At 35.6% G+C, this 27,568-nt stretch overlaps 8 protein-coding genes across 10 annotated transcripts; 5 read left to right on the top strand and 3 right to left on the bottom strand.

Annotated features, from left to right (window-relative positions):
* The first annotated feature begins 9,122 nt into the window (after nucleotides 1-9,122).
* On the top strand, nucleotides 9,123-10,449 carry LOC126868987 (uncharacterized). Of its 2 annotated transcripts, none has more exons than XM_050625052.1 (3): nucleotides 9,123-9,700; nucleotides 9,801-9,882; nucleotides 10,118-10,449. In XM_050625052.1, the coding sequence occupies exons 1-3, from the start codon at nucleotides 9,425-9,427 to the stop codon at nucleotides 10,426-10,428; spliced, it is 669 nt and encodes a 222-aa protein (XP_050481009.1). In that variant the 5' UTR covers nucleotides 9,123-9,424; the 3' UTR covers nucleotides 10,429-10,449. The 2 variants fall into 2 exon arrangements, with proteins under 2 accessions (XP_050481009.1, XP_050481008.1); XM_050625051.1 differs by having other exon boundaries at nucleotides 9,762-9,882.
* Nucleotides 10,450-11,054: 605 nt separating this feature from the next.
* LOC126868400 (uncharacterized) lies at nucleotides 11,055-12,698 on the top strand. The gene is made up of 3 exons (XM_050623760.1): nucleotides 11,055-11,234; nucleotides 11,589-11,915; nucleotides 12,287-12,698. The coding sequence occupies exons 1-3, from the start codon at nucleotides 11,055-11,057 to the stop codon at nucleotides 12,686-12,688; spliced, it is 909 nt and encodes a 302-aa protein (XP_050479717.1). The 3' UTR covers nucleotides 12,689-12,698.
* Nucleotides 12,699-13,559: 861 nt separating this feature from the next.
* Nucleotides 13,560-14,950, top strand: LOC126868989 (uncharacterized). Its single transcript, XM_050625054.1, has 4 exons — nucleotides 13,560-13,764; nucleotides 13,928-14,085; nucleotides 14,146-14,322; nucleotides 14,692-14,950. The coding sequence occupies exons 1-4, from the start codon at nucleotides 13,580-13,582 to the stop codon at nucleotides 14,847-14,849; spliced, it is 678 nt and encodes a 225-aa protein (XP_050481011.1). The 5' UTR covers nucleotides 13,560-13,579; the 3' UTR covers nucleotides 14,850-14,950.
* Nucleotides 14,951-16,492: 1,542 nt separating this feature from the next.
* LOC126869000 (heme transporter hrg1-B-like) lies at nucleotides 16,493-18,035 on the top strand. The gene is made up of 3 exons (XM_050625072.1): nucleotides 16,493-16,916; nucleotides 17,371-17,544; nucleotides 17,702-18,035. Exons 1-3 carry the CDS (start codon nucleotides 16,790-16,792, stop codon nucleotides 17,851-17,853), a joined length of 453 nt encoding a protein of 150 aa, XP_050481029.1. The 5' UTR covers nucleotides 16,493-16,789; the 3' UTR covers nucleotides 17,854-18,035.
* A 196-nt stretch (nucleotides 18,036-18,231) lies between these two features.
* Nucleotides 18,232-19,794, bottom strand: LOC126868988 (peroxisomal membrane protein 11B). Its single transcript, XM_050625053.1, has 3 exons — nucleotides 19,375-19,794; nucleotides 18,921-19,036; nucleotides 18,232-18,846 (listed from the first exon to the last, which is right to left on the bottom strand). The coding sequence occupies exons 1-3, from the start codon at nucleotides 19,428-19,430 to the stop codon at nucleotides 18,320-18,322; spliced, it is 699 nt and encodes a 232-aa protein (XP_050481010.1). The 5' UTR covers nucleotides 19,431-19,794; the 3' UTR covers nucleotides 18,232-18,319.
* Nucleotides 19,795-19,950: 156 nt separating this feature from the next.
* LOC126868993 (ADP-ribosylation factor-like protein 6-interacting protein 1) lies at nucleotides 19,951-21,571 on the bottom strand. Its single transcript, XM_050625064.1, has 5 exons — nucleotides 21,423-21,571; nucleotides 21,118-21,251; nucleotides 20,606-20,843; nucleotides 20,401-20,485; nucleotides 19,951-20,311 (listed from the first exon to the last, which is right to left on the bottom strand). Exons 1-5 carry the CDS (start codon nucleotides 21,447-21,449, stop codon nucleotides 20,208-20,210), a joined length of 588 nt encoding a protein of 195 aa, XP_050481021.1. The 5' UTR covers nucleotides 21,450-21,571; the 3' UTR covers nucleotides 19,951-20,207.
* Nucleotides 21,572-21,736: 165 nt separating this feature from the next.
* LOC126868990 (ubiquitin-conjugating enzyme E2 S) lies at nucleotides 21,737-23,463 on the top strand. 2 transcript variants are annotated; one of them, XM_050625056.1, is made up of 5 exons: nucleotides 21,737-21,885; nucleotides 22,033-22,180; nucleotides 22,723-22,913; nucleotides 22,994-23,122; nucleotides 23,206-23,463. In XM_050625056.1, the coding sequence occupies exons 1-5, from the start codon at nucleotides 21,868-21,870 to the stop codon at nucleotides 23,356-23,358; spliced, it is 639 nt and encodes a 212-aa protein (XP_050481013.1). In that variant the 5' UTR covers nucleotides 21,737-21,867; the 3' UTR covers nucleotides 23,359-23,463. The 2 variants fall into 2 exon arrangements, with proteins under 2 accessions (XP_050481013.1, XP_050481012.1); XM_050625055.1 differs by having other exon boundaries at nucleotides 21,883-21,935.
* A 358-nt stretch (nucleotides 23,464-23,821) lies between these two features.
* LOC126868986 (THO complex subunit 4) lies at nucleotides 23,822-27,537 on the bottom strand. The gene is made up of 5 exons (XM_050625049.1): nucleotides 27,192-27,537; nucleotides 26,483-26,620; nucleotides 25,219-25,366; nucleotides 24,798-24,938; nucleotides 23,822-24,723 (listed from the first exon to the last, which is right to left on the bottom strand). Exons 1-5 carry the CDS (start codon nucleotides 27,399-27,401, stop codon nucleotides 24,611-24,613), a joined length of 750 nt encoding a protein of 249 aa, XP_050481006.1. The 5' UTR covers nucleotides 27,402-27,537; the 3' UTR covers nucleotides 23,822-24,610.
* Nucleotides 27,538-27,568: the final 31 nt, after the last annotated feature.

The raw sequence follows: 27,568 nt of genomic DNA, 5'->3' as shown, positions 1-27,568 counted from the left end.
CCGAGAACTGTCGCTGGTTTCCATGGAAGAAACTTCCCGGCCGCTAGCTGGAACGTTTTCTCCTTTTACCGCGCTCGTAGCGAGTAAAGGATGACGCGTTATAACGGAGCCCGTTATAACGGAGGGAGTTCAACCCTGAGGAACGATCGAGTTTCGCGAAAAAGGCTCGTTGGGTAGCGAAACGCGTGCTGACCACTGGCTTCCTTTTTCCTTTCTATTTTATTAACTTTGGATGTTTCTTTTCGTTATTCGTGTAGGGAAGAAAAGCTTGCGTATTTCGATCGATAATTTACGACGGGTTGGTATCGTTGACATTTCGTTTTTGCAAAATACCACGTGTTAGGTGTTCCGAACGTTGGATATGTACGTAGTTACTAGATCGATAATTAAAATGAAAATAATACTTTGCTTCCGTGGCCGAGTGTACGATTCTTTTCTATACGTAGTAATTTCATTTTAGAATTTGACGATGATTTCGTGTATGATGTTATCCTATTATGCAATAGTCGTAGATAATTTGAAAGTTTGGCGTGTAATATCGATTGTTCGATGACAAGGTAGAATCAACGTGACTCGTATTCTTCTTTTCCGTTTTCGTTGGAAATTTATTTGGAAAAAGAACGTAATTATAAACGAAAGTTGTACGATGTTAGATGATCGTGTATTAAACTACGCTAAACGTTATATTGTAAAATGTAAAGGACATAAAAAAAGTAAAATTGCTGGCAAATACAGCTTTCTAAAAAATTGTACGCAAAACTACGCATCGGACGTATCGTAGCGAACACGATATTCGTTAAACGATACACAATTGTTTATCGATCGTTCTATATCAATTGTTTCGACCAACGCGGTAGTCGATTGGAAATAAAACTAACGACCTACATCTACATGTTGCACGATAACGAGTCACTGGTCGAACCCTGTGCCGATTACTGTGTCATCGGGTTTCTTGGCAGACCTCGGATTCACGCGACGAAACGCGATGAGTGTCAAGATGACGATGGCCGCGTGATTCTACAAACTACGAGCGATTTCGGGATCGTTTACTTGCGACTAAAAGGCAATGAACGAAAGCCACCAAACTTCTTCTAGAGAAACAAGAACGTGATTCAACTTTTTTCACGAAAAATCGCTCATTTCGACAACAAAAAATAGAAAAAAAAAAAAAGAAAGATCACGCTGTTTCAAATTTTGCGCATGAACAAAATTTCTCGTTTCTTTACTATTATGAAAAGACACGAAACACGGATCGCTATCGTTCACAAACATTTCCTTCATTCACGCAATTTTCCTACATCTTTTATATACTTATATTCACCGATATGCATCAAAAAGAGTAAAAGATATTCGATCCACATAGATTATGAAATCGATTCTTTTATTGAAATTGTAAAATCTATCTGTACGTTTAAGAGGAATGTACGGATATAAGTCGATCTGTTCGTAACATATTCGATTATTTCCTTCAAATCGATGCATCGATATCTATACTATCTATCTATCACCTACTACGATATTTCACCAAGCAATTGTATAACGTGTATACGTGTATATGTATACATACGTAAAGCATATATCAGACGACAAACGTTGGCCAATCAGAATAGCACAAGCAAGCAAGCATCGCGATTAAGCTCGGCTGTCTAGCGAGCAACATTAACGAGTGAATTTCATTCGTCATGGAAATACTTGCGTTACACATGGTGGTTGCATTTAAACGTCCATATTTAGAAACAGTCTAATTATAATGAGAATATAGAAATAGCGTTCTATAATGGAGTTTGCCGTTGGTACGCCCGCTGCGCGTTATCTCGTGTAAACTGGCAGCACGGTTAGGCGAGCTTTTTGGCAGACGTTAAGCGCGACGGAAGACGCGCGAAGCGTCAACCTGTCGGCGAATGTTAGAGGGATCGAAACGGAAAATGTCACGACTGTATAAATAACGAAACACCTCGTGTGTCTATACGCGTTGACGAAGAACGCACGAGCAAACCCGTTTTCCTTTTCCTTGCTTATCTTTTATTTTCCTTACTTTCCTGCGCGAAGGAATGCGATGGATTATCGTCAAGCATCATCGCGCTAACTAGCAGGTTGTTAACGAGGATTTTGGCAAGTCCGTTTGTAACGCGATCCCGGTCGATTTGTCGACAGACGCACGCCTAATTAAATTGAAAAATTGTGCGACTTCGCGTAGAATAAGCAGCGTTGCAGCCGTTAATTAAGCAAGTTGCACATTGTGTTTCGGGTATTTAACTCGTTCCCTTGGTGCTTTCGAAGCAACGATGCTGCGTTTTTCTGACGATAGTTCGTAGACGAAGGACGGAACAACGAGAAGTCGAACAAATCGAAGAATCGATTTTCCATTGGAAGGGAATCTTTCGACGCTCGGATAGTTCTCTATTAATCGAGTCTTCCGCTTTCAAACGTTTCTAAAACGATATCTTCGTGGCTGGAAAGTGGGCACAGCGCGAATAATAAGGTAATTTTATCCTCTTATTATCGAGGATTTAGTCTCTCGAGTATTACGACGAGTACCGAAATTTATATATATATGATCCATAAATAGAAAACGCTGAAACAACTGTAATAATAATAATAATAATTTAATGTCCCGACAAACAAGGATTTAAGAAAGAGATAGACTTTAGGAGACCCTAATATCGATAATTTAAAACGTACAGATTAAGCTCGGTTGTCTTTTCATGGTTCTTCAAAATTCATAGAATCTATCTAAAATTAAAAAGCCTAACTAACTGTTCAAGATAAATGATCGTCTCGTGGAAACGAGCCACGTTCGAAGATCGATCCTCCATTTTCTCTAACCAGAATCTTATTTCACGTGACTTTGATCATTGTTGAAATAATCGCGACACGCTGGGACAATAACCCTGGTTCCGCGAGAACACGTTATTCGTCGAACGATGTTCGTTCACCGAATAATGGTCCATTTGAAAGGAAGAGATTTCGAAAGGGAGTTTGCATACAGTCGCGCCTATGCTTGATCTTGGATGTTCCTCGAAATCCAAAAATGCTACACCGGCATCGAACTCGTATTCCAGGGATTTTGAACCGGCTTACATCGGTGTCCTCACACCTACCGAGTAGTGTTTCCTCGAACAAAGAAACTGAATCAGTTCGCTAGTCGCAAGAAAAGCGACGAAATTCGAAGATATTTTGTGAAACGGCGAACGTTCTAAACGATCGTGCGAAAAGCAAGAATCGTTCCTGAAAATTAACTTCCTCGATGAAGTTGGGATTACTTGGAAGAAAGTAATCTTGATAATATTACGGAAACTAAAAATTTGAAATAGATTCTGAGAAGTATGTTTTGGTTAAGAAAAGATAATCAAGTTATATGGTAAAACGCGCGCGCGCTTGTGTGTGTGTATTAAATATCTAAATTACCAGCAAATAAATTGAAAGGTTGACAAACAAATTGTAAATATTATTATATCATATTATTTCATCGTATTTATCTGAAGCGCGATCTTGACGATCGTTCGTCAACACTTTCATAATGTTCCAGGAATCATTTCAGTTCGTTGTCCCAATAAGGGCAGTACGTGCCAAGAATATCTAACGCTACTTTCTACGGAGGCAGTTCTGCCATGTTAGCGTATCCTAGAATAATGTTGCCATAATGTAACTGAGACACCGGCCTTAAAAACCTGACTACCCTTTAGCTCTCCTTTCTTACCATTTTACTATATAAAGATATTTACGGAGGAAACGGTGATAAAAAGAATATGAAATGTCCGTGTGCAACGCAATTATTTGTAACACGATGTTTCGTTGTTGGGAAGAGAAACGCACGTTGGCAGTCGTTATTCGCGGGAAAAATTGAATCGAAGGGGAGAAGAGAGTTTGAAAGACCGACGTTTACGCGCATGAATCTCCAACATCTCGCGCGGTACTGAAAACGCGAAAGAAACACGGTTGAAAAACAGGAATCACGACGAATTAATTTGACGGCACGATCGCCCGTAACGATATCAAGTAGTCGTTTTACGTTCAGAGAAAAGGCTGCGGCTGATCCTCGGTGTTACTTTATGCCGAAATTTTGACCATCGGATCGCATTCTCGATTCTCTGGCGAGGCCCGGTGTCCCTCTAAATCAAATGATATTAAAGAAGCGTCGTGTTCAAACCCGACGACAAATTCGAGAACATCGGAGTAAACGTTTTACCGTGAGAAACAAACGTAATTCTTATCCTAAATAACGATAATAGCGGCGATTCGTCTTGACGATCCGTACGAGACGAAGAAGGGAGAGAGAGAGAGAGAGAGAGAAATTGAGAAACGCGAGAAATTAATAATCCAAAGTTCGGAAATTTATTTCTTACTCACTGTGTTATAGCTGATATTTACAAAACCATTATATAAAATATTTCTAATCTATTTTCTTAGTCCGATGTTATAATCTTTTGCCTTTATACCATTTACGCCAAGAATACATCGTATCGTCTGCCCTTTCAAGGATCACGATCAACCTAAAACTCTGTCGTATCTATCGTTGATAGAAAAAGAGTAGCACGAACCGACTAACAAATTAAAAAGAAACAAAGAAGCATCGTGACTCGTAAAATCGCGATAGAAGCGTCCGAGTAAAAACGATCCGAGTCCAAGCCCGTAAACCAACCACGCTAAGGTGACTAACGAACGATTCTCCAATCTGACTAATCGACAAAATTTACCCACTAAACGTTTACGAAAACAAATTAGAGGAATAAGCAAGAGGCTGTAAGAGGAATAAATCGCTTAACTGCCCGGCAGTGATAAAACCATCGCTGGAAGGAAGAAGGACGCGTAACGACGTCGTTAAGAAGGCTGAAGAAAAAGGGCGGCCTTGGCGTGCACAAGCTTTGCCACTGTGGCCGTAATTTCTCGCGCTTTGTACGAAAGGGGAATCGCGTCTGGTTCCGCGAACCTCCGTCGCGAATTCCCTTCTCCGGTGAGTCCCCTTCGAACGCGGATTATTTTTGCCGGTGGCGGCAGTGTCGCGCGGACACGATGCCGGTCGAAAGTCAAAACACGGAGGCCCACCCTATATCAAACGTTTAATTGGGTGCTACGTCGCCGGACAGGAATGCGAACGTCGGTATAAATTTAATGAGACTCGCCTGACTCCTCCCGTTACCCGTTGTCCGCGTGTAAAACGCGAATGATTTTTAATTTAACGCCGCACCCGCCCAATTTGTCTGCCTGGGGCAACGTGTACGAGCAGCGAAGTCTTCGATCGAGGGTGAAACGACACGACGAGAAGGTACGAGTTCCTTGAAATAAAAACGAATATGTTTCGAAACGAAACGAAACGAAAATACGAAGGCAGTCGATCGCGATTGTTTCCCACTCGGACGCGATTTTTTATTTAACGCAACAGCCGCACAATCTGTCTTCGTAAAGAGCGAAATCTTTGACGAAATCCGGGATGATACGACGGTCAGCTGAAAAATACGAGCTGCGAAAAACTGCGAGTTGATAAGTTTGCGAGGATCGTTTACTTCTTTGCAATTGCTCGTATCGCTCTTTAGTATCATTCCTCTTCGAGTATATAAAAGATAATATTTGGTGGTTGGAAGGAGGACAGAGGCACTAATGCACTAATGAATGCTAATGGGTTTCGAGCTATTTCGATGGAGTTGGTCTGCTTCCTGCTGCGGAGAGATGAGTAGGCGACAGTCGACCAGACCACTATCCGTCTTGTTTCTATACGATTTTAGTTTTCCAATTGCACGGATTTCTGGAAGATGCGTCACGTCTGATTAACGACGCCCTCATACTTGGAATACGGTCCTTCTCTAGCGTACCACGACCTCCCGTCGATCCGCTCTGAATCACCCCTTTCGCTCTCGATATAGATACGGGAGGCAGTTATGTAAGCGAACTAACCCTTTATTTCGTCCGAAGAACCAATCTGTTTGTGATATCTGTTTACGGTATTAACGAAAAGTGTCGGAAAAATCTGTCGACAGGTTAATTTATCGAATAACATACATAGAGAAAGAAGAATGTACGAAATATTTAGTTTCATGGTAGAAGTTCGTTTTGGAAGTTCGATAGGAGCAAAGAAGATTCTTCCCATTCGTGGGAAGAATGCGAGAAAAGACACGAAACGGGGCGCTTCGGGGTCGAAAAGCCCCGGAGAACAAGTAGAAAATAATACACGGATTAATTTGAAGCAAGCTGCAGCGAGTCTCTTTGTCAGCGAGTTCTTTCGAGTCAGACGGCGTTCTCCGTGCCAGTCCATCGACTCTTTTTTCCCTTGTGCTTGAGTCACACCGTAGCACTCGGGAACGCGGCACTTCAAAAATCGAAGAAACGAAAAGCGAGTAACTTAATGGCGTCAGTAACGCCACGTTTCTCCGCGACTTCGTGTTCTCCACGTGCGCTTTTGGTCAGATCTTCGTTGTTGCCTGGTCGTCTTTATCCGACAGCGATAATTCTTTCCGCTAAGAAATTTACGGTCCGGCTCTTGTCAACGATTTTTATCGGCTATGTGAGCGCCGGTGTCGTCCCCCTGTTATTCTTTTACTTTTCACACCCTTTTCCTTCAGTCTGCCTTTTCGAGCTTGCAAACCGGGAAATTAAGCCACGGAACGAAGAAGCACGGTTTGCCGATAAATTATCAGTTGCTGGTGTCTGAATTTGATCTTTCTTTCGTACTAAAAACCTCTACTTCTACTACTTACTTGTAGTAAGGTTTTCGCTTTCGTCTTTGTCGTCCAGAGACATCGTATTTCATATCTGTAATTACGTTTATGAGTTTCGTATCCGATTATCGCTACCTTTAATCGCCGAACTAAGCAAAAACGCTCGCGACTACACGGACAAGGTTGTCAAAGAAGAACAGAATCTAAGATCGAAAGGACTTGTAGCGACTTGTTGAGAAAAGAAAAGAAGCTACAAAATCGATACGGATGTTGAAAGCGATACTTTTGCTGTAAAATGTAAATTTTCGGGTCTCTGTAGGGACGCTTGAACGAGTATAATTCGACTCGTCGACCTGAATTACGCTTACGAACGTAACAATTTGCGATGAGAAGGGGACACTTTCTTGTGAAAGAGGAAATAAAATCTGCTCTGTTAAACGCGTGTTCTTAAATTTCTTTGATTACCGAATCTAGACGAATATAAATAATACTCGGCCGGATCTTAAATTCCAAGATCACGAGACAAGATCGAGACGTTAAAGCACACGACTGCTGAGAGATCGATCGAGACCGAAAGTTTTCGTAAAACTTGGAATCGTGGCGTAATCAGAGGAAAAGTAGGAAGCGTTTGGAAGAAAATCAGAAGCACGGGGTGGCATTCGTAGGATCGTGTTCATCGTCGACCTCGAAGCGTATCGCATTGGCTAACTGTCGGTGTACGACGAACCGAAGAGTTAGTATTCGTTCGTCGACGAACAACGACGTCACGGTTCTATTCCTGGCCGCGTGGACGCAGCGATATCTTTAGAGCAACCATCGGTAGTACAGTCCGTTTCCGAGCTTTCCTTCCTACGGGACCGAACGTTTTGCCAAAAGATGAACGAAGACGACAAGGATGATTCGTTTCGACCGATTATTTCGTGGTCTGGGCGTTCGATAGCCTGTGACATCATCGTTTGACTAAATCGAAACAGCAGATGCATCGGATACGTCGTCCGAGGATCTAACGTTTGTTAAATTAACGTCGAATATTATTTCGGAGACGTTCTTCTAACTTAACGTCTCCTCGGAACTTATAGAAACATTGAAACATTAAAAAGCTGGATACATTCGTATAGGTGAAAAATAAGGCACGAGTCGTAAGAAAGATGCGAACGAATAGTTTTGTATTAATTCTTCGAATTAATTTACAACGAGAGTAATTTATACGGAGGCTAGGATCAAAGGAAAGCTTAAGGTATCCCGATGAGGCAAGTTGTATGTCACTGTCTGGGCAGAATGAGTGCCGTGATTCGAACGGAATCCATTCGTTTGTCTGTCCCCGGGACGGAGAAGACAGCGCGGATTCCGGAAGCAGAGTGACCGAACTTTCGAATTGATGTATCTCTAAATAAAGCGAGCACGACTTTGGTTGTACCGTCGATTGAAGTCGGTAGCCTGTGTCTAGAGTCTACATTGAACTATCTGTTGGTCTTGGAGCCGGGCCAATCGCGATAGAAAAGGTAGGGGTGAGAATAAGATTAATGCCGCGCAGCCGTCTCTAATGTACAAAATAATCGTAATTAAAGAGGAATTTGGTAAAAAGGAAAATATGGATATCGAGTATCTCACGTTGGAACGATATAAGAGAAAATAAGACGAGAAGACGAGAAGACGAGAAGAAAGTTCTCCGATAGAGTCGTCCGTAAGACGAAAGAACATAGAAGAATATCTTTCTTCTTTTTTCTCTTTTCGATGTGATTCGGTCGGACTGAAATATTGACCTGGAAAATGGATAACTTCTATTGAAAGTGGCACTACGCCAAACACAATAATCTTAAACGAACGGTGCCATGTTGTGTGGCATCTTTGTTTGCGATTGCACGTAAACGCGTGAACAGTATCGTAGTCTACGACTATTTATTGGGCAAAGTTTATTTGCACAGCGGACGTTGCAACTTAAAATCGCACGCGCCAACACCGTTCTCCAGACGGGAGTTGTACGACCGCTGCGGCCGTTTGTTTGAACTGGCAAAATTAGTGAACTTTCGGGTCGCTAACTGTTACGACTGTTACGACTGTTACGACTGTTACGACGTTCGGGAACGATGAAAACGCCTGAATGTCGCCAATGGTTCCCCTTCGCTGCCAGAACTTTGCTGCTTAACCGATCAAATTCTGTCAACTTTGTCCGTAAATTTTCCGCCGATTAACATCGACCAAAACATGTACCATAAAACACTACGATGATTAAGATAAAACCATTAGTCAACGAAACACACGCGCAGATACAAACGACGGAGTAACGTTGGATCATTCGATAATCTCTGAAAGAAATTCTAGTAAGCAAATATACGCAAGATATGGGGGTTAATCGTAGATATCGCGACTGAACGAAGATGTAAGTGTAGTAGTAGTCACGATCAAACAATTATTCCGTATTAATACTATCTACGATCTTTATCTACGATAGTAGATCTTTTCTAGATCTTTTCTAGATCTACTATCTACGAATTTTGATCGTAATTGTTGATCGTAAATTTCAGCAATTGCCACTTGATTTTACCTTCGAAATTCGAACTAGTAAAGCAACGGATGATACTTTTTATGGGATGGCCTGGTACGAAAAGATTCGACGCGAAATTTAATTATAACACGCATGACTCACCTTTCGTCGCATATACCTTTCGTCGAAATTAGACTGATATGAAAAATGCGAGATATAAAAAGTCTATAATGAACCATCGATTCAAAAATAAAATCACCGCTGGAAAATAAGAGGTGAACGCGCTATGGCCCGATACCTTACGACGTATAAAAAGGATTACACGTGGCCCTCGACCAGGTACAAACGCAAGATAACTTCGCTAAGCGAATATGCTTCTTGCAAATGCCACGATCGTCCACGAGAGATAAAGCCGCTGGTACGTTGCGGGGACGATTACGACTGGAGTCGCACGGGTCCCATGGGGCGGCTTCTGGACCCAAAGCTTTATCCTGCAAAAACGGGACCGCATCCGGAAACCGAAGCCACGAGATTCGATCAACCAGCCACGTACATGAGAAAGGTAAACGCAATAATGGTGTAAATCGCCTTACGATCGCATTACGTCGAGACGCTCGTTTCAGTTGGAAGAGAAACATCCTAATCTCTATGGAGTTCTACAGAGTACTCCTATCGACGAAGTAATTAAACGCGTTGACGAAGATCGACTGAAGACAACATACCAGTTGGATTATTCCGACAAAGGTGAGTTTTTTCGAGAACGCAACCAAGAATATACGCGTATAATTCCGCAGAACGTAATTGTCGGTCGAGATAAAAACGTAGAAACTCTGATCCAGCTGAAGAATTTGTAAAATATCTTGTAATTTGAAAGTCTATACCTGATACGTTCTATTTTATTCCCTACGAACGCGCCGTGCGTTACTTTCGGTGTTATCGGAAAACAAATTTCCTGAATCGTCGTTCGATGTTACAACAGCCGCGCCAATGGAGGATATCTCTACGGGGGCTCCCTGTGGTATCGGACAAGAAGAAGCAAAGGACATAGACTGTCGACCCTCTACTCGAGCTAAGCTATCGAAAGTATCTAGTGGAGATGACAGAGACAAAATAGGAAAGAGGCGGTCGAAGAGAGTGGCCGGGGCTGAAGACGAATCGCAGGAAACGCGATTACTTCCGTGGCGATCGGAATACCAAGATACTATCAGTAAACTAGGCCAATCGATTCTAAAATACAACATTCATCAAAAACACGATAGTGCACCAGCTTGGGCGGCAGCTGCCTTGTAGAAATTAATTGTATCGCTGTGTTCAATAAACGATATTCCATCCGGATCCAGTTCTCGAATACGTTTAACGCGATCTTCACTCCTATTGCCGATACGTGTAAAAGAGCGTTCTTATTTCACAGAAATACGTAATGTCCCTTTCCTCGCAGAAATAAATAATATCGAAATATTCGAAGACATTCAGAAATATCTAAAACCTTGAAGTTGCTCGAGGAACTCAGTCAGCCTGCTCGCAGTATGGAAGACGGACAAATTACGTAGAACTAGAAAATAATATAGTACATCAAATTCTGTGTAATAATGCACAAAAGCGCTATGCATCTCTCGACAACGTGTTTCGCAGAATAAATTAAAATAGCAACTTTCTCTTCGAATCGTGTTCGCAACGAACTATCCAACGAGTAATCTCCCTCCTCTAATAACCTACATCTGCTGTAACTTACGAATTTTCTTCGAAACTAATATTATCGTAATTATTTTTTCTTTTTTCGTCGTATATTTCTTTACTTTTATCTCCTTTGTTTCTATTTACATTCTATTTACCTCTCTTATTACATATATATTTATTTATTAATTTTACCGTGTAATATTATGTAACGCTATAATCGAAGGTACCTTCAAAGCGAAATGGACAATCATCGGGAAACATCGTCGCATAGAGAAATACACCATAATTTGCCACGTTATAGTACTTCGAACGCTTATCAAGAGGCTTACAACAGCGAGCACGATATCCGATTGCCAGAAGAGAGATCTTCCGTGGAAAGTGTCTCCGAGATTGAGGAACCTGGCATTAATAAAAACAACGTATGATTAAACGGCGTTTATTTTAGCATCGTTGCGTATTTATAAATCGAATTATATGACGTAAGAACGCGAGACATTGTAAGTGCCAAAAATGAAATTTTTGGTATTGTGCAGGCGAGTGGTTTTCCCTTCTGTTTATATTTATGTAATTAAGTAGAAATTGAACACGAAATTAGATTTCTACGATTCTCGTGTGTTCTTGTTATCCCTGTGTTAAGCATGGACCAACGATTTTTAATCTGTTCGACCTATGAATCGAAAAGAAATTACGATTCGTTTAAACGAGCGGTGGGAATTTTTATTCGAAGCTTTCGTCCATTGCAATTTCACCAGGCGGAAAATTTGTTTGTATAGATATATAATCCATACCCGAATGAACCGGTTTACGGCAAAGTGCTGCCAAAGAGTAACCACGCCACGCTTCGTGAGAGATACCAACGATTCAACGATTACTCGGAGCTGAATATGCCAGAGGCGGTAACCGCGATGCAAAAATTACAAAGGCTGAAGGAGCTGCAGATGAAACGAGACATTAGCGAAAGATACTACTCGCAAGAAATCAAACGATTGATCGGCGAATATTATTTCGGCCCGAGAGTTGCCTCACCGTCCTCCAAGTTCACCACCGGAACGTTGCAAAGTTCCAGTTTTCATCCATCTTCGGGAGGTCGGTTGAAAAACGTATGTAAAGTATCGTCGAGAGACAAACTACTATTTAGACATAAAATATTTTATACGTATAACATTTTACGTTAGGAAACTCGTTGCTCGATGCTTAACTGCATCTGTTAACGTATCTGTTAACTATAAACCTCTATAATTATGAAATTAAAAACGAAGAGTAAAGACAATTTGTTCGAGATCGTGGATTTTAGTGTTTGTACATCTATATCCGAAAGGTTAATAAGTTAACAACGAAATCAAATTTCCACTGTAGTTAAGAGTATCTTTTAAATGTAGCGTTTAACGGAATGAAAATATTAAAATATATTTTAATTGTATTTAATCGATTAATATGTGATCGACTGCATCGTAATTGTCTGACGATTCAGAATCTCGAGCCATGTGGCACAATGACGACGATCACGCGGTTGGACTGTGGGTGTATTCAGGAGACGACGAGGCCAATTTTTACGACGGCAAGGGGCCGTGTTCAAAGGAGAAAATGCAATCTATCTCAAGATGAGAAGCTTTTGAAGTTGACTTCGTTGAACCCCCAGGAACACTTGTTTTCGTCGTTGGAGCAACCTAAGGATACGTATCGCGCGAAAATGAAGAAACGGTTGTCCCTGGACTCGCGAATGTGCCCGAAGATCTCTCCTGCCGGCGATCAGGAGTTTGAGACGGAAAACGAGAAGAAAAACAAGGAACCGGAACAAAAGATATCCGAACATATTTCGAGAACAACGTCCCCTCAACGAAAATTTAGCGATACATCAGCGACTTCGTATTAAAATGCAAATTTATTTTCTACTTAAACGTACTGTATTTCGTGTATAATTAACAACGATATGTCGTACTGATGCGTACTTTTATTAGCGATGAAAATTGTCATATCGATTACTCTCGTTTCGGGCATCGTGAAATTACCTGAAAGTATTTAATAAACGTGAACTCTTCGAACTGAATCGTTTGTATCAAATATCAGATTGGTAGAACACGAGTCAGTTTCGATAAATCACCAGTGAATTATACAAAGCTTATTACGTCTACGAACATTTGAAACGACTAAAACGACGAAATAATTCCCAAATTTCAAGATGAACGATTTAAGATTAACAACCGATTCCGTGATCGCGCACATTGGTATCACGTTTTTAAACGCTATATTACATTACGCGCTTTACAGAGCTGTCATTGCCACGATCATGCTGATCAAAGAAACGATTCTTTGGCTGTTCCGGAAGGTGATGAAATTTCGTAATACTAGAACCGACGAATCGATTCAGTCCCCATTGCCATGTAACGTTTAGTCGCTGTTTCTTTTTTTTTTTTTTTTTTTTTGTTATTATTTTTTCGCGAAGAAATTTCTGCCGAGACAAATTTTCCTTCGAAATCCGTTGATTTCGTCGATAAAAATGAAGATTAACCAGGTATGACGTAATTCAGAATCTTTTACCTTTTATTATAACCTTTAATTATAAATGTTTGTTTAAAAAGAATGTTAACCTCGACGAATGAAAAATTGTTGTTTCTCTATTTTTTCTTCTTTCATTTTTGACGAGTTAATTGTATTTTCGTACGGCGAAGAAATATCGTACATTTAAACGAATATTCTTTCAACAGAGACCCATGTAAATCCTGATTGTATGCTCTAACTCGCGATTAAATTACCGGTATACACGATGACCACCGCGTTGGAAAATTTTATCACGATCACTCATCGTGACTTTAATTGGCCGTATCCTGTACCTCTTATTACGAAACCGGCACAACCACCGAAGAGTACGGGAATTCGATTATACACCCCCAGAATCGATCCCGAGGATTGTTCGTGCGACGAACATGGCCAACAGAGTAATAAGGATAGGTAAAAGTAAAATGAAAATACAAAGTGATTTGTACGATATGAATATTCTGCACGCTGTATAATCCTTCGTTAAATTAATTAAATTAAAATCACGACTTTCGACGTCGTTATCCGTGGCGAAGGAATGGCAATTTAAAGTAATACTTTAAAAAAATGCATCCAGATACAAATACCTGGCTGACAAGGAACGACAATTTCTGGACCAACTGAAGAAAGTGAACAGTGAAATGACGAATCTCACGAAGGCTATGCTAGACGCTAACTGCGAGCCAATGGACGAGACGATGAAGAGTATTTATAAAACGGATTACGCGAAGAGAGGTATGGACCGGCATCGAAGGAACGTGATATCGTGCAAATAACTCGTTCGAATGAATTCAGGATTGCCTATCAAAGTGTACAGACAGCTACAGGCTGCGGTCGACTCATCGTACTGTTCACCTTTTCCGGCGGAAGTTACGAAAATAAAGGAGGGTTACAGAGATCCAACGAGATTTCGATACACCGCCATCGAAAGACCGCATATTCAGCCAGCCAAAACGATTAATTTGTTCCAAGGTATGAAATATTTTCGAATGTTCCCGTTCCTTTTAAATCTCCAAACATTGTAGATGAAACGGATATTATTAGAGGAAAAGTGTTATATTTTAATCTAAGAAAAAATATTTAATATTTTTGGCGTGAATATTAAATACCAGCGACTAGACGTATGCGTGTATATTATATTATTGATCGATAACTGTTATAACAAAAAATGCCACTTCGTTTTGGCAGACGTTCCTGCTCGACAAAAGATTCCTAAATAAAATACAATTTTTACGAAGGAAAGATATTTTGTAGAATGTTATTAGGCTGCTGCTCGCGAATGTTTCTACGATAACAGAAGTTAAACGATGAGAATTTAATATTATGAAAATTCATTTGCAGTTCCAGAATCTTTCTCTATGTGGGAGACACCTTTCACCGGTCGCTCGGAATACATGGATACTATCAGCAAGATGGGTCTCAGTAACATAAAAAATCGACAACAATATCTGGAACCGCTACCTTCGTCAAGAAGAAGATTTGGGGACTGTAAATTATAAATTCGAATGATAAAAATTTCTCTCATCGACCAGACACTGCCGATTTCTCAAATATTTTATTGTACAAATATTCGATTATATGAATACAATTGTTAATTATTCGCTCGCATTCTCGTGTTTCTAATGTATAAGAAAAAAAGATACGAATCCCTTAAATTTCCCCAAAAATTCAGCGTAAAAAAAAAAGAGACATACGATTACTAGCATTTATTTGTTATTATAACCAATTAAGTTCAAACCGACGGAATCATATGTGTATAACCTAATTTTTTTGTATCTCGCGTTTTTTTTCTTTTTTATTTTTTTACCACTTCATAATGACAGATTTATGTGAATTTTTTTCTACGGAATATAGCCGCAACTTTAGGAAGAAAAAGCTACAACCAGCCGAGATGTAAGAAAAAAAGATGTATATTATCGAAATTACAAACAGATGGACAAATTCTATCTAGGAACAGGAATTATATATATTTTCAGAATATATCACAAAGATTATTTTACGGATCGTATAGAAGAAGGAGAAATCGATCCTCGTATAGCATCGATCCCTACACGATTGGACGAAGCTGCTGAACAATTGGTTCGTAAACATATCCTCGACAGACTGCGATCTGTTTATCAAGTCACCTATAGACATCCTAGTAAGCTAATAACGTATAGAAATGACATAATAAATAGTCGATTTCTTGAAAAATTGGTACATGATGAAGTATAGAGGCTCCGCGCGATACGAGAGAAGTTGGGGAAGAGATCAAAGAAAAGGATCTGCAAAGTGAATTAGTAGCGTATATTCATGATTTATATTTCAATGCTCAAGATGAAAAAGTTCTTGCACCTCCAGTGACGGCAAAAAGAAGCGAGTACAAAGATTTTTAAATACAACTTCAACTTTAACTACTAAAATACATCTAAATATATTTAAATGTATATAGTGCTCGGCTATATAAGACCGAAACTATTGCACGGAGATCTTTCGATATACCAAGATACTTTCAGTCGTACAGGTGCGACGATAATTATAGAAGAACACGAGAAGAAAAAGGCAAGAACTTCCAAAAATGCAAAAATACCGAAAGATCCTTGCGCGGATCTTGATTATAAAAAATAAATAATTTAATTTTTCTACCTTTCTTTATATTTATATTAAATTTGTTGTACATTTACTACATACGCAACGTACACAGTGAAAATAGGCCTCTTACTGCTTTCATAAGTGACACAATTATTTGGAAACTTTTACATTGCACGAATAACCATAGAAAACACTTATCTATCGTTTGGTAATTAAAAGACTTGTGAAGTCATCGTTTACGCAATGTTACATATATGTAGGTATAGCAGAAAAAACTTACAAATGTAAAAAGTAATCGAATTCTTGTACCTCGATTTCTCTTCACTTGTCGAATATGAAACATCACAAAGGAATTTTTACGCAACCGAAACACGCAGACCAAGTATCTATAAATTATATTCTCCGCGAATATATTAATAATATTATTCACAATAATTTTTAAATAAACTAAATGAGATTGTAAAGTCTTCGCTAAAGTCAGAGAAAATATTGCAGCAAAATTGGCAAACATCGTTTCCACGTAACCTCGATAGATGGCGCATCGATTTATCAAGGAATGACACTCATTTAATGGTATTAAATTTGGTTACATGAATTTCACCAATTATTCAGTACATATGTTTCACAAATGTTATTCACAAATGTTTAGAATGTAATCCAACTTAGAGAATAAGGTTCGATAAAATACTTCTGAAACTTCATTAATACAATAATTGTAAAAAATATTGTTATTAATTACCAATAGCTTATTTTGTACAATTTGAAATATCAAGACGGGCATCTGCACAAGCAAACTAAGTTTCCTTAAGGCATGACGTGATATAGTCGGCTAGTGCACTACGTAGTAGATAATTACAAGAACCTAAAAATGCCGCGAGGTGTTATAATACATTTAATAATAAGCGTCTTTGGTATGATTTTTGCTATATCAGCATTTATTGTACTCTTTGTTGTGTATGGGAATTTCGACGTTGGATTTTGGTCTATCTTATCAGGTTAGCATCACGCGTTACATGATGAACATCTTATTATATAAATTATCTAATTTTGCAACCTTAAATATGGTTTAAAATTAATAGCAAACGATTTGAAAGTTCACCAGACAAATATTTTACAGTAATAACAAACCATATTCTTCGTTTATTACATACGAAATAAAAATTACCTCTTTATTGCTGTGCATATTTATCTTCTAATAATTATGGTTTTAATTATGGAACTATGCTTTTTCATTCAATAATTAGGCAATATTTTTCGTAATATTTGTAGGAATATTACCCTCTGCTCATTTTTTAAACATATTACAAATAGTAGAAATTATTACTTCAGAAATTTCATATTCTTAATAGTACATAAGAGTTATTCGTATGCTAAGAGATATTTTTATATAATAAATTTAACACAAAATTAATATAAATAAAATCTTGCTTTACTTCACGTATCACATAGGTATGTTAGCTGCGGTTTGTTTTCACCTGCATTGGCTTAAAGGAAAAGAAATTTTAGAAAGATGGCATACCACATCTACATTGAAAAATTTAAATGTCGTTGGTTTTGTCAGTACTGTAGCAGGAACTACTGCGCTAATTTGGTATCTCTTCCTCACATTTTATTACAAGATCCGTATGTATATTATTTAATCTCCAGTTAAAATACAGTTATATATATATATATATATATATATATATATATAACTGTACATATATATATATGCATATATATATATGTATATACATGGCAAAGTAAATGTAAACACGTACACATATTCCTGATATTTTAGCCATTGTACCCATTGGGGAAAGTACAACGATATCAGCTATTTGGTCTATGATTTGTGGAAAGTGGGGAATTTTCTTGATGTACTATTCTCACAAATATGGATTAATTATCGCAATAAACTCTCCAGCCATATTAACAGAAGATAATGCTTAAGAATTTTTTATACAAATGAATATAACAATTTTTATATAGAGTATTTTTATTAAATGTATTTATAAAAAATGTTTTGTTTGCAAATATAAACTTATTTATAATAACATGACATAGAGATAAGTTACATTGTAAATATTATGTAAATATATTTACTGAAATATAATTTTATGATATAAAACAGATTTCTCAATTTTATGTATAGTATTTTATGCTACTTTCATGATACTTTATTTAAAAATTTGCAAAAAATTGGTCACAAAATAGTTATTTAAGTATCACAGTGTAGAAACATATAGTTTTTTTTTCTAGACGCACAGTAAAAATATATACATCAAAAATATATATAGAAATCATGAAAATCCATAAAAAAAATATTAATTTAATTTTAATGATATACTTCCTTTAATTTGAATAAATGCTTTGTAATCGTATTCGTGTACATAAAAAATAATTATGTTGATTAATTTTAAGTTGGTGTTAATTTATACAGAGGATAAGTTAATGTATACAGACTTACAATTGAAGATATCACACCAAGTATACCAATTGTTCCAGGGGTAAATTTGGTAAAACCTAGTGCTGTTAGAGGAATACACAAGTCACATCCATTTTTAATTGTATCCATTACAACATCTTTGTGATTTCTTAAATGACAGAGTAATTTATATCGTTTCCATAAATGATGCGAGAACTTCGATGTCCTCGTTAATACACTCTCTCTTTCATGTTCAAAAATTTTTATGATTTCATAAATATCTCTTATTAGATTCATTATAATACCCATTAACCAATACTTATTAGATATTTTGCTCCATTTTTCAATATTAACCCTATATAAACCCACACGGCCGACCCAAATTATATGATCCGTTAATAAGAATAGAGCATTGGCAATTTTTGATAGTGTCAAAGTGGCTCTTATAGTTAGATCTGGATATTTCATCATTTTTAAAGCAGAATATAAACTGTCCAAACATCTCCCTAGGCGTAACACTATAAAGAAAATGGGAATAAACTGTTATTATCGATAGTAATTGTATTAAAATTATAAATATCGCTTTAAATACATTTTCTAAAGGAACTAAATGTATATTCTAAACTTCTTAAGACTTCTGCAGAATGTTGTGTACTACGAATATTCTGACCATAATACCAATAAGCTCTGCTTCCATATTGTAGCAATCTGTAAAAGTATTATTAAAAAGTAATTATATAATGTTAATATTATCTATTTACTTTTAATTGTACTAAATTTGTTAAATAAAATTAGTATATTCTTTTATGTAGAAAATTAATATACAGGTTTTTATGAAATTTTTAATAACATGCATTTTTGAATATATTATGAGAAAAATAGTAGCATTAAACATAATGGTAAATAATAAAATTTAGGTTATGTAAAACGTACCATTAAATTTATATCAATTCAAAATAATTTAGATCGTATAATAAATATATATCAATTAAATCAATTATTCTTAATGCGGTTAAATATGTTTCAGAAGTAAATAAATTATATACCTGATAATTCTGTCTCTGCCTATTGTTTGCTCATTTAGCTTTATTACTATATCCATAATGAACGATATATTTCAAAACGCAACGATTAATTGCAATAAATTTTTATATAAAAGTAATTTATGAGAGTTTCACCATAGTAACGTTTATTTGTAAGCACATATAAACAATTAATATAAACTATTAATATTCATATTGAATAACTTACTCTAAACGAATTGATACGTAAAATACCGTTTACTAATGATTATCAAAGAATCCACATTGACGATTATTTGCAACATAATGACGCTATGCATTTCTTGCTTCGGTCGCAATGTTTATCTCGTAATATACATAAATTATACATAAATTATAGTATTAAATGAGCAACTGCCACTTCGAAAAATTAGGTATATATAATATTCTTATTTATACCACTAGCGCCATCGGATATTTAATTTAATTAACCCGCCATTTTCAAACATTTTCATAAAACATGTTCATAAAAGTATAAAATTAACGCTAACATTTAATCCAATCTCATTAACGGAAATCTCATTACTTAAGTAACCACTTTCGTGGAAATAAAGTCTGATGAAAGATGAAATAATTTTATTGTTATCGATGAATGGAGAATAATGTGGAAGTGTATTTATATTTATAAAAGTGCGTGTAAAACGAACTGCAATCTTAAATATCACATAAAACGATGAAAATAGATGAAGACACAATTTATATTACAGTACTTGTACGTTTAAAAAGCTGAAAAGCTAGTTATCCCTAACTATGAATTAATAAATTACAAATTAATTTATTGTAGTTAAAGTCAGAGGAAAACACATACAAAATGATGATTATGATTGTCTTTCGTGAAATAGAAATTCGCACACATATGCTATACTAACTGACATCGCACGTCCCTTATGTCTGAATCCTGGTGTAAGTAAAAGGACACTCACTGTAACATTTAAGTAAAGCAAAGTTTACATTAACATACATTCATCTTACAAAATACAATATCAAATAAATTAATTAAAAAATTATTACCTGCAATATAAAATAGAAGCAAGTTATTAACTGTGCTTCCAATCCATATACAAAGAACAAGACAGAGTATTATGCCTGGATAATACTGCAGAAGATAAAAAATAGTTTAGAGCAATTTTTCTTGTAAATACTGTACTTAATATTTGTTACATAAATATCTTCTAAAACAAAGATTCCTTTTATCTAGGATAGCTTCTTAACTCACCACATTGGGACGATCATTTCGTGTTTTTAACAACAATTTCCACAAACTTTGTAACTGTAAGATTGTTACAGATAAATTTTGACATATCTCATTTAACTTTTTCTCTTTCTGGCCTGTCCATTTGTTGACAGGGCTCAGCAATGATAATACAACTGGTACAAGATAATCAACCAAAGCCAATATAAGAAGGGTTATAGATATTATTGTAAGTATAGCAGGTTCCAACATCCATATTAGACTACAAGCAAATTTTTATGAACATTGTAAAATATATATTAACATATAATTATTTACAAATATGTAACATATAAAAATAATCAATGACTGATATAGTAATACATATAGTATAGTATATATTAATATTTTATTCTAAAGTCAATGTTAAGAAACAATTAAAATGAGAAATAAGGAAAAAATGCATTTCTTTTATAGTATTAAAAAATAACACATAAAACAAATAACTTATGACAAAAAATATATATATGGTTATATGTTTTAAAATTTCTACTCACAAAAATGTTATGGTTGTAATTCCAAATATAAGGCCAGGGTACCAGGACCGTTCCCATAATAGAATGGAATTCAGTGGAAGTATTACTTCACGCCAACATTCCATTCTACGTTTTAATTGTTTCATATGCTTTTCCTGCAATGAGATTATGTTGTTTGAGGACAAAAATGAGCGTCACTGTCATTGATTTTTCTACCATAGTAAGACTACATGGTATAATACAAAAATCCGGCATTGATTAAACATTCAATAAAACGCATTGATCATACGTTAAATATTCAACCTTTAAAAGATGTGAAGTCTTACCCTTTCTATTGCTGCACTATCAGCCATCCTGGCTACTAAATAAAGTATTCAAATTCGCTGTGAAGAAACAGTATAATACGACAAAGACTTGAAACTACGCCGAAGTTATAGTACAATGCAACTACAATTTATTCACATCATCTAGGTTTATATTCCGTTTCATTCAAACATTTCTTTGTTCTTTAATTTGATTATCGTGATGTGCCCTCGATGAAACTCAGAGACGCCGGATGCTTCTTGCTTGAAAACACACGAAATGACGAAGAATCGACTTCTAGTTTCGAGATTATTGTAACTCGCACGCGATTGGCTATCAGTTCAAAATGTTGGTTATTGCAGGCGATACTGTGCTGATGTTGTGACGTTAAAGATTTTCTAACAGTATACTTCAAACAATCGCGTCCTAAACGCGTTTAATTGAAACTTTATTCAAAATTTGCTAAATATGGCTGCTGTGAGTTCTGTAAGTACTCGATGATACGTATTAATTTCTGTCTGCGAACTTTAACAGCGGTACTTCTTGTTTATGTCCTGGTTAAGGGGACAGGTTTCTCTGAATATATCTTCGTTCTCAAATAAATAAATCATCTGTCACCGTCTATTATTTCAGATATCAAATGTCGAAAACTTATCTCCACAAATTATTCGACGTGTGGCTAAAGAAATGAGTGAATTAGCTGAACAACCACCCGAGGGTATTCGAGTTGTTTTAAACGAAGAAGATGTTACTGACATTCAAGCTATTATAGAAGGACCCTGTAAGATTAAAGTTCATTTAAAAAACTCTTCTTGCAAAATTTCAATGAAGTATTATGTACTATATAAAAAATCGCACAGTTATTGAAGTATAACCTATCCAAATGTCAGATTTACATGCACACCTAAATACATTTATGCATGTATACATACATACATACATACATACATACATACATACATACATACATACATACATACATACATACATACATACATACATACATACATACATACATACATACATACAGATATAGATATACATATAATTTTATTTCTATCAATTATAAGAGAAAATATTATTTGCATAATCAATTTGATAGATCAACAGAAATAATACTAATAAAAACCTATATATTCTATAATATAACTTTTAATATTCACATCTATTCAGATATAATTCAATGTCATTGAAAGTTTTTATTTAACATTACATATTTCACAAATTTATATACATGTAGGATATTTGTTTCATTAAAATTTATGGAGGTTTGTGTATATTATAATGTTTATAAGTTAAAAGTATAAATTTTCCTAATATTAGCGGGAACGCCATATGCTGGCGGTTTCTTCAGAGTAAAATTAGCTCTTGGCAAAGATTTTCCTCAAGGACCACCAAAGGCATTTTTCCTTACAAAAATTTTTCATCCAAATGTTGCAAAAAATGGAGAAATTTGTGTCAATACCTTAAAAAAGGATTGGAAATCAGATCTCGGAATTAAACATATATTACTAGTAAGCTATTAATTGGTATAACTGATACAAGAGATATTTAATGGATTTATTGAATTAACATATCTATTTTATATTTGCAGACTGTAAAATGTCTCTTAATAGTGCCAAATGCAGAATCTGCTTTAAATGAAGAAGCTGGTAAATTATTATTAGAAAGGTATGACGATTATTCCGAACGAGCAAAAATGATGACAGAAATACATGCACAGGTAAACCTGTTGTCATATACATATATTAAAATTGAATTTCGCATACATAATAATAAATAATGAAAAATACATTTATGTTTTAGGGAGGCGGGAAAGGCAGCAAAGCAGGTCTGGATAGTTGCACATCCTCTGAAATCGGAGGACCCCTCCCAAAAAAGCATGCAGGAGATAAAAAACTATCAGCAGAAAAGAAAAAGATATTGAAGGACAAGAAGAGGACACTCAAAAGATTATAAAAAAATCAACACAATTTATCTATCTTTTATAATTTAAAACACTGGTGTGGTAACATTGCCTCATATTGTACACAATTATTGCATAGTAAAAATTTATTATCTAAACTCGACTGATCTTATTATTAAGTATTTAGAAAATTAATAATTCTAGAAGCATTAAAAATGACTTCCTAAGATACAAACAAGTACAACTTTGTAGTGATCTACTTTACAATCAGGAGTGGAAAATAATATAGTCCACTCTGTGGTATCTATTAGCGAATATTTTTACATATGTACAAAATGATACCTCATGTGACTATTTAAATTAAATAAAAAGTGTTCTTCAAATAAAAGTTTTGTTTCTACTTTAATATTTGCAATTATGCACTAATTTTGTATACTTTTTAAATGAAATTTATTTCTGCAATACTTAAGAAAATTAAACATAAATCTTTGATTAGGTGAGAAATGAAGATGGTCATTTTCAAGAACATTATTCTTTATTAGGTAATGGCTCATCAGTTTCTTTGCTTCAGTCTTGTACCACTGCATTGGCATTCATATGCTGCATGAATAAAACCATGTACATTGCCTTACAAGCCCATTACTGCGCAGTAAAATATTTCATTAGTAGATGACTAGACGATAACAGTATGTCACAGCCTTATTCCACTAGAAGCTATTAGCTACATATAGTGGTGCGTACGTTTTATTATTCATGGTAAAAAACAATTCATTAAACATAATTTACAAAGATCTGATGCTACTAAACATAGTGATACACGTATATCAGTATATAAACTATGTTCAAAGATAGGTTTTGAATATTTTGATAGTTAATTATTCATATGAACTAATTAGATTGTGGGCTAGAAGCACTTCTGTACTTAGATAAACAACAACTTGTAAAGATGAATTTTACTGTATTTTTCATCTGATAACCACACACGCACGATAGTACATACAAATCCATACAGTCTTTACATTATAACTTTTTATTATTATTTTTTTTGTTCTTGTTACGATACCATAAAAAAATCTATGAACTCCTACAAATCATTTTTCTTAAGTGTCTGTAAAAATTGTACGCCAATTTTCAAAGAAACTGTCAAAAATAAAAAATACCCACTTAAAAAGAATTTCTTACAACATTTTGCTAATGATATATTTATACTTATTTTTATATATTCTCGTGAAAATTAGAGAAACACATTGTATTGTGTTAAGTCAGATCAGAACAAAATCTTAAGTGCGAAGATTTGTGACGTTGTTACTTTACTTCTTTCACATAAGCTTCCAGTTCTGCATCTAATTCTTCAGCCGTAGGAGTTTTCGTTACTTGCCGACTGCCGCCTCTGCCACCACGTCGACCAGTTCCACGACCTTTAAAAAAGTAAATATTAATGTACTTTTTGATAACTCACTCGCCTCATTTTTAATATACACCAATTACATACCTCTGACGGATCCTGCTCCACGGCTACCCCTAAAGCGGGACTGAGGTCTCTGTGTAAAATTACTGCCGCTAAGTCTCGGTCCTCCTCGGATAGATGTGACTGGTATTTCAGAGGTAGCAACTTGTATGTTCATTTCACGACCTGCCGATGTATACCACATATTGCAATAATAGATGTGAATAGTTGTGCAAATCATAATTCACAATAACTTCTTTGAAATTTGTTTTTCTTTAATGTCATCCCATGTTGGAGTATTTATGGAAGGATAAAAGAGAAAATGCTCAAACTGTATGTTGCTAGGTATAAACTGGAGACCAGATTAATAAGTGATACTGAAACCCTAAATATAGGCGGAATTTTATAATTAAAAAGAGACATTCAAAGCAAAACTTATAGTACAGACACAAATTTAACTACACACCATCTAAGGGTACGCCATTATATTGTTTCATTGCTTTAATAGCATCTGCTCTTCTTTCAAATATAACATCTGCAGACCCTAATGATCGACCTGATCTATCGTAATGTACTGCTGCTGACTTTAAGGGGCCAAATTCACTAAATAATTCCTAGAACAAACAAATACGTAGATTATTGCAATTTTATAGTAACTTTTTAAAAATGAAAAAGCTAAATGATTTTTATGAACTTGAGACTGAAAATTTATCTAATTTTTGAATTTGAAGTAATATTGGAGCACTAGAACTACCACACCAGTCAAAATGGCTGGTTTGACAACTTTATTTAAAATTTCTATTTCATGTTATATTTCTTCTCCGCAATGACGTAATGACTTTTACAGGGATAGCTAAAGGAATAATATAATAAACTTTAATTTTGTTTTATTCATTTAAAATAAAAGTAATTTTATATCATGGCTACTTATACAAAATTGGAAAAAACGAAAAGGGCCTACCTGAAATGGTCGAATTTTATAATAAAACAAAATTTGGGGTAGATATAGCAGACTAAATGGCGAAAAAATATGGTATGAAGTCGGGATCAAGAAGACAGACACTTCAAGTATTTTTTAATATTTTAGATTTAGCTGGCATAAATGCCTGGATTTTATATAAGGAAACCACAGGTGAGCAGATATCCAGAAAAGATTTTATTTTTCAATTAGCAGATGAACTTTCCACTGACAATGAAAAATCATGGATAGAACAAAGAGCATCCGAGATCCACAATATGTCAAAGAACTCACCTTATTCACACAAATGGCGTCAGATAGGGTACTGTAATAATAATAAGACCACCGCCATTTGCAATCTTTGTAAAAAAAATATGTATGCGGAAGGTACACGCGGAAGAACTTTTACTTTTGTAAGAAATATGACGAATGATAAGTTTTGTACTTAATAATTTAAGTTATATTTGTATTTTATTTATTCCGTTATGCTTATTATTATATTATACTTCTTATATTTACCAATGGAAATTTATTTTAACATTCTTGTTACCAAAGATCTTGGTACTAAATATCCTTCATTACTGTACTTATTGTTATTATATAGTTTTTATCTCAGAACATGGAGTTCCTTTTGCAAGGTAATAATAAATCAATAAATATAAAAATATTCTACTATTACGTATTTTTTAAAGACCGGTCATTTTGCCTGGTTTTGGTAGAGATAACTACATCTCAAATGTCGGTAGTTCCAGTGTGAAATAATAAAAAGTACCTGAATGTCTGAATCGGATACTCCAAAGTCTAGATTTGATACAAGGAGCTTGGTTGTCCCTGCGCTACCTATTGAACTTCGGCCAACCTTTTTTACTCCATCAAACATGTCGTGTTTCCAAGCACTGTTTACATCACCCTATGAATGAAAATTATTTATTACTGTACAAAATTTGTGGTATCTTGCAATACTTAAGGACATAGTATTAGTCGCATGTGTATTTTTATAAACTAAAAAAATTACTAAATCTATAACAATTACATCTAAAACTAAAAACATTTCATATATATATATTTTTACTAAACATTTCACATTATTTTATATAATAAGCTATTCCATGCTATTCCATTAACATTTGAATATGTAAAAAATACACATGGTCGTCTTTAAAATTAACGAACATCCCACCATAAAAGCGCGGACTTTTATCATTTCCGAAAAATTCTAAGTTGAATACTCCCTCGAAATACGTAAAGTATTCCTCATCTGAACAGTATAAGAATCACAGGAATCACGTTTCTATCTTACACAATTATTTTACCTTAAAATACGATCGTTAATCTATCTCATGATTAAACTGTTTCATACATAAGCACTTAAGGCGGAAGTAATACGATAGGTTCTCATATACGGTACACGTGACAAAATTAATATAACATTAATAATGACGATAATAATAGAAAGAAGAATAAATAATTTGATTTCTTACCCTTGTGTATGGAAGAGAATTTCTTGTAATGCCACCACGATTGCGTCCCCGCATGACGCCACCACCAACTCTTTGGGTTCTCCGTGCTCCTCTACGTGGTGAATTACCGGCACCTCTTCCACGTCTGCTACTGCCGCCGCGTGGTCTTGTTCCTTTATTTTGCTTGATAATATCGTCGAGACTCATGTCTATTTTATCAACCATCTTCATTTGTGCTGGATTTCGTATAATGACACTGCCACACGAAAATGAATGAAACCAACCTCTTTCGTCTTCGTAATGATGGCGACGAACGAAGACGAAACAATCGCGCACAGAAGCCTGGGTATAAATGACCGTAACTCACAGAACGATTTCTTAGAACCCCTACGTATTTG

Source organism: Bombus huntii, chromosome 8, assembly GCF_024542735.1.
Source record: "Bombus huntii isolate Logan2020A chromosome 8, iyBomHunt1.1, whole genome shotgun sequence".
Lineage (NCBI taxonomy): Eukaryota > Metazoa > Arthropoda > Insecta > Hymenoptera > Apidae > Bombus > Bombus huntii.
This window is presented reverse-complemented; position numbering and strand designations above follow the sequence as displayed.

Bases quoted from the DNA above. Each gene is read 5' to 3' on its own strand.
- LOC126868987 (XM_050625051.1), top strand. From the start codon at position 9,425: ATGGCCCGATACCTTACGACGTATAAAAAGGATTACACGTGGCCCTCG. The intron at 9,701-9,761 runs GTAAACGCAATA...CGCTCGTTTCAG, and splicing joins CAGCCACGTACATGAGAAAG to TTGGAAGAGAAACATCCTAA. The intron at 9,883-10,117 runs GTGAGTTTTTTC...ATGTTACAACAG, and splicing joins GTTGGATTATTCCGACAAAG to CCGCGCCAATGGAGGATATC.
- LOC126868400 (XM_050623760.1), top strand. From the start codon at position 11,055: ATGGACAATCATCGGGAAACATCGTCGCATAGAGAAATACACCATAAT. The intron at 11,235-11,588 runs GTATGATTAAAC...TTGTTTGTATAG, and splicing joins CTGGCATTAATAAAAACAAC to ATATATAATCCATACCCGAA. The intron at 11,916-12,286 runs GTATGTAAAGTA...CTGACGATTCAG, and splicing joins CGGGAGGTCGGTTGAAAAAC to AATCTCGAGCCATGTGGCAC.
- LOC126868989 (XM_050625054.1), top strand. From the start codon at position 13,580: ATGACCACCGCGTTGGAAAATTTTATCACGATCACTCATCGTGACTTT. The intron at 13,765-13,927 runs GTAAAAGTAAAA...AAATGCATCCAG, and splicing joins CAACAGAGTAATAAGGATAG to ATACAAATACCTGGCTGACA. The intron at 14,086-14,145 runs GTATGGACCGGC...GAATGAATTCAG, and splicing joins AACGGATTACGCGAAGAGAG to GATTGCCTATCAAAGTGTAC.
- LOC126869000 (XM_050625072.1), top strand. From the start codon at position 16,790: ATGCCGCGAGGTGTTATAATACATTTAATAATAAGCGTCTTTGGTATG. The intron at 16,917-17,370 runs GTTAGCATCACG...CGTATCACATAG, and splicing joins ATTTTGGTCTATCTTATCAG to GTATGTTAGCTGCGGTTTGT. The intron at 17,545-17,701 runs GTATGTATATTA...CTGATATTTTAG, and splicing joins CACATTTTATTACAAGATCC to CCATTGTACCCATTGGGGAA.
- LOC126868988 (XM_050625053.1), bottom strand. From the start codon at position 19,430: ATGGATATAGTAATAAAGCTAAATGAGCAAACAATAGGCAGAGACAGA. The intron at 19,037-19,374 runs GTATATAATTTA...ATACTTTTACAG, and splicing joins GGCAGAGACAGAATTATCAG to ATTGCTACAATATGGAAGCA. The intron at 18,847-18,920 runs GTATTTAAAGCG...TTTTCTTTATAG, and splicing joins ATTTAGTTCCTTTAGAAAAT to TGTTACGCCTAGGGAGATGT.
- LOC126868993 (XM_050625064.1), bottom strand. From the start codon at position 21,449: ATGGCTGATAGTGCAGCAATAGAAAGG. The intron at 20,844-21,117 runs GTGAGTAGAAAT...ATTTGCTTGTAG, and splicing joins ATTACAACCATAACATTTTT to TCTAATATGGATGTTGGAAC. The intron at 20,312-20,400 runs GTAATAATTTTT...TAAATGTTACAG, and splicing joins GCTTCTATTTTATATTGCAG to TGAGTGTCCTTTTACTTACA.
- LOC126868990 (XM_050625055.1), top strand. From the start codon at position 21,897: ATGATACGTATTAATTTCTGTCTGCGAACTTTAACAGCG. The intron at 21,936-22,032 runs GTACTTCTTGTT...CTATTATTTCAG, and splicing joins GTCTGCGAACTTTAACAGCG to ATATCAAATGTCGAAAACTT. The intron at 22,181-22,722 runs GTAAGATTAAAG...TCCTAATATTAG, and splicing joins AGCTATTATAGAAGGACCCT to CGGGAACGCCATATGCTGGC.
- LOC126868986 (XM_050625049.1), bottom strand. From the start codon at position 27,401: ATGAAGATGGTTGATAAAATAGACATGAGTCTCGACGATATTATCAAG. The intron at 24,939-25,218 runs GTGTGTAGTTAA...ATACATCGGCAG, and splicing joins TAATGGCGTACCCTTAGATG to GTCGTGAAATGAACATACAA. The intron at 24,724-24,797 runs GTATGTAATTGG...ACTTTTTTAAAG, and splicing joins TGGAGCAGGATCCGTCAGAG to GTCGTGGAACTGGTCGACGT.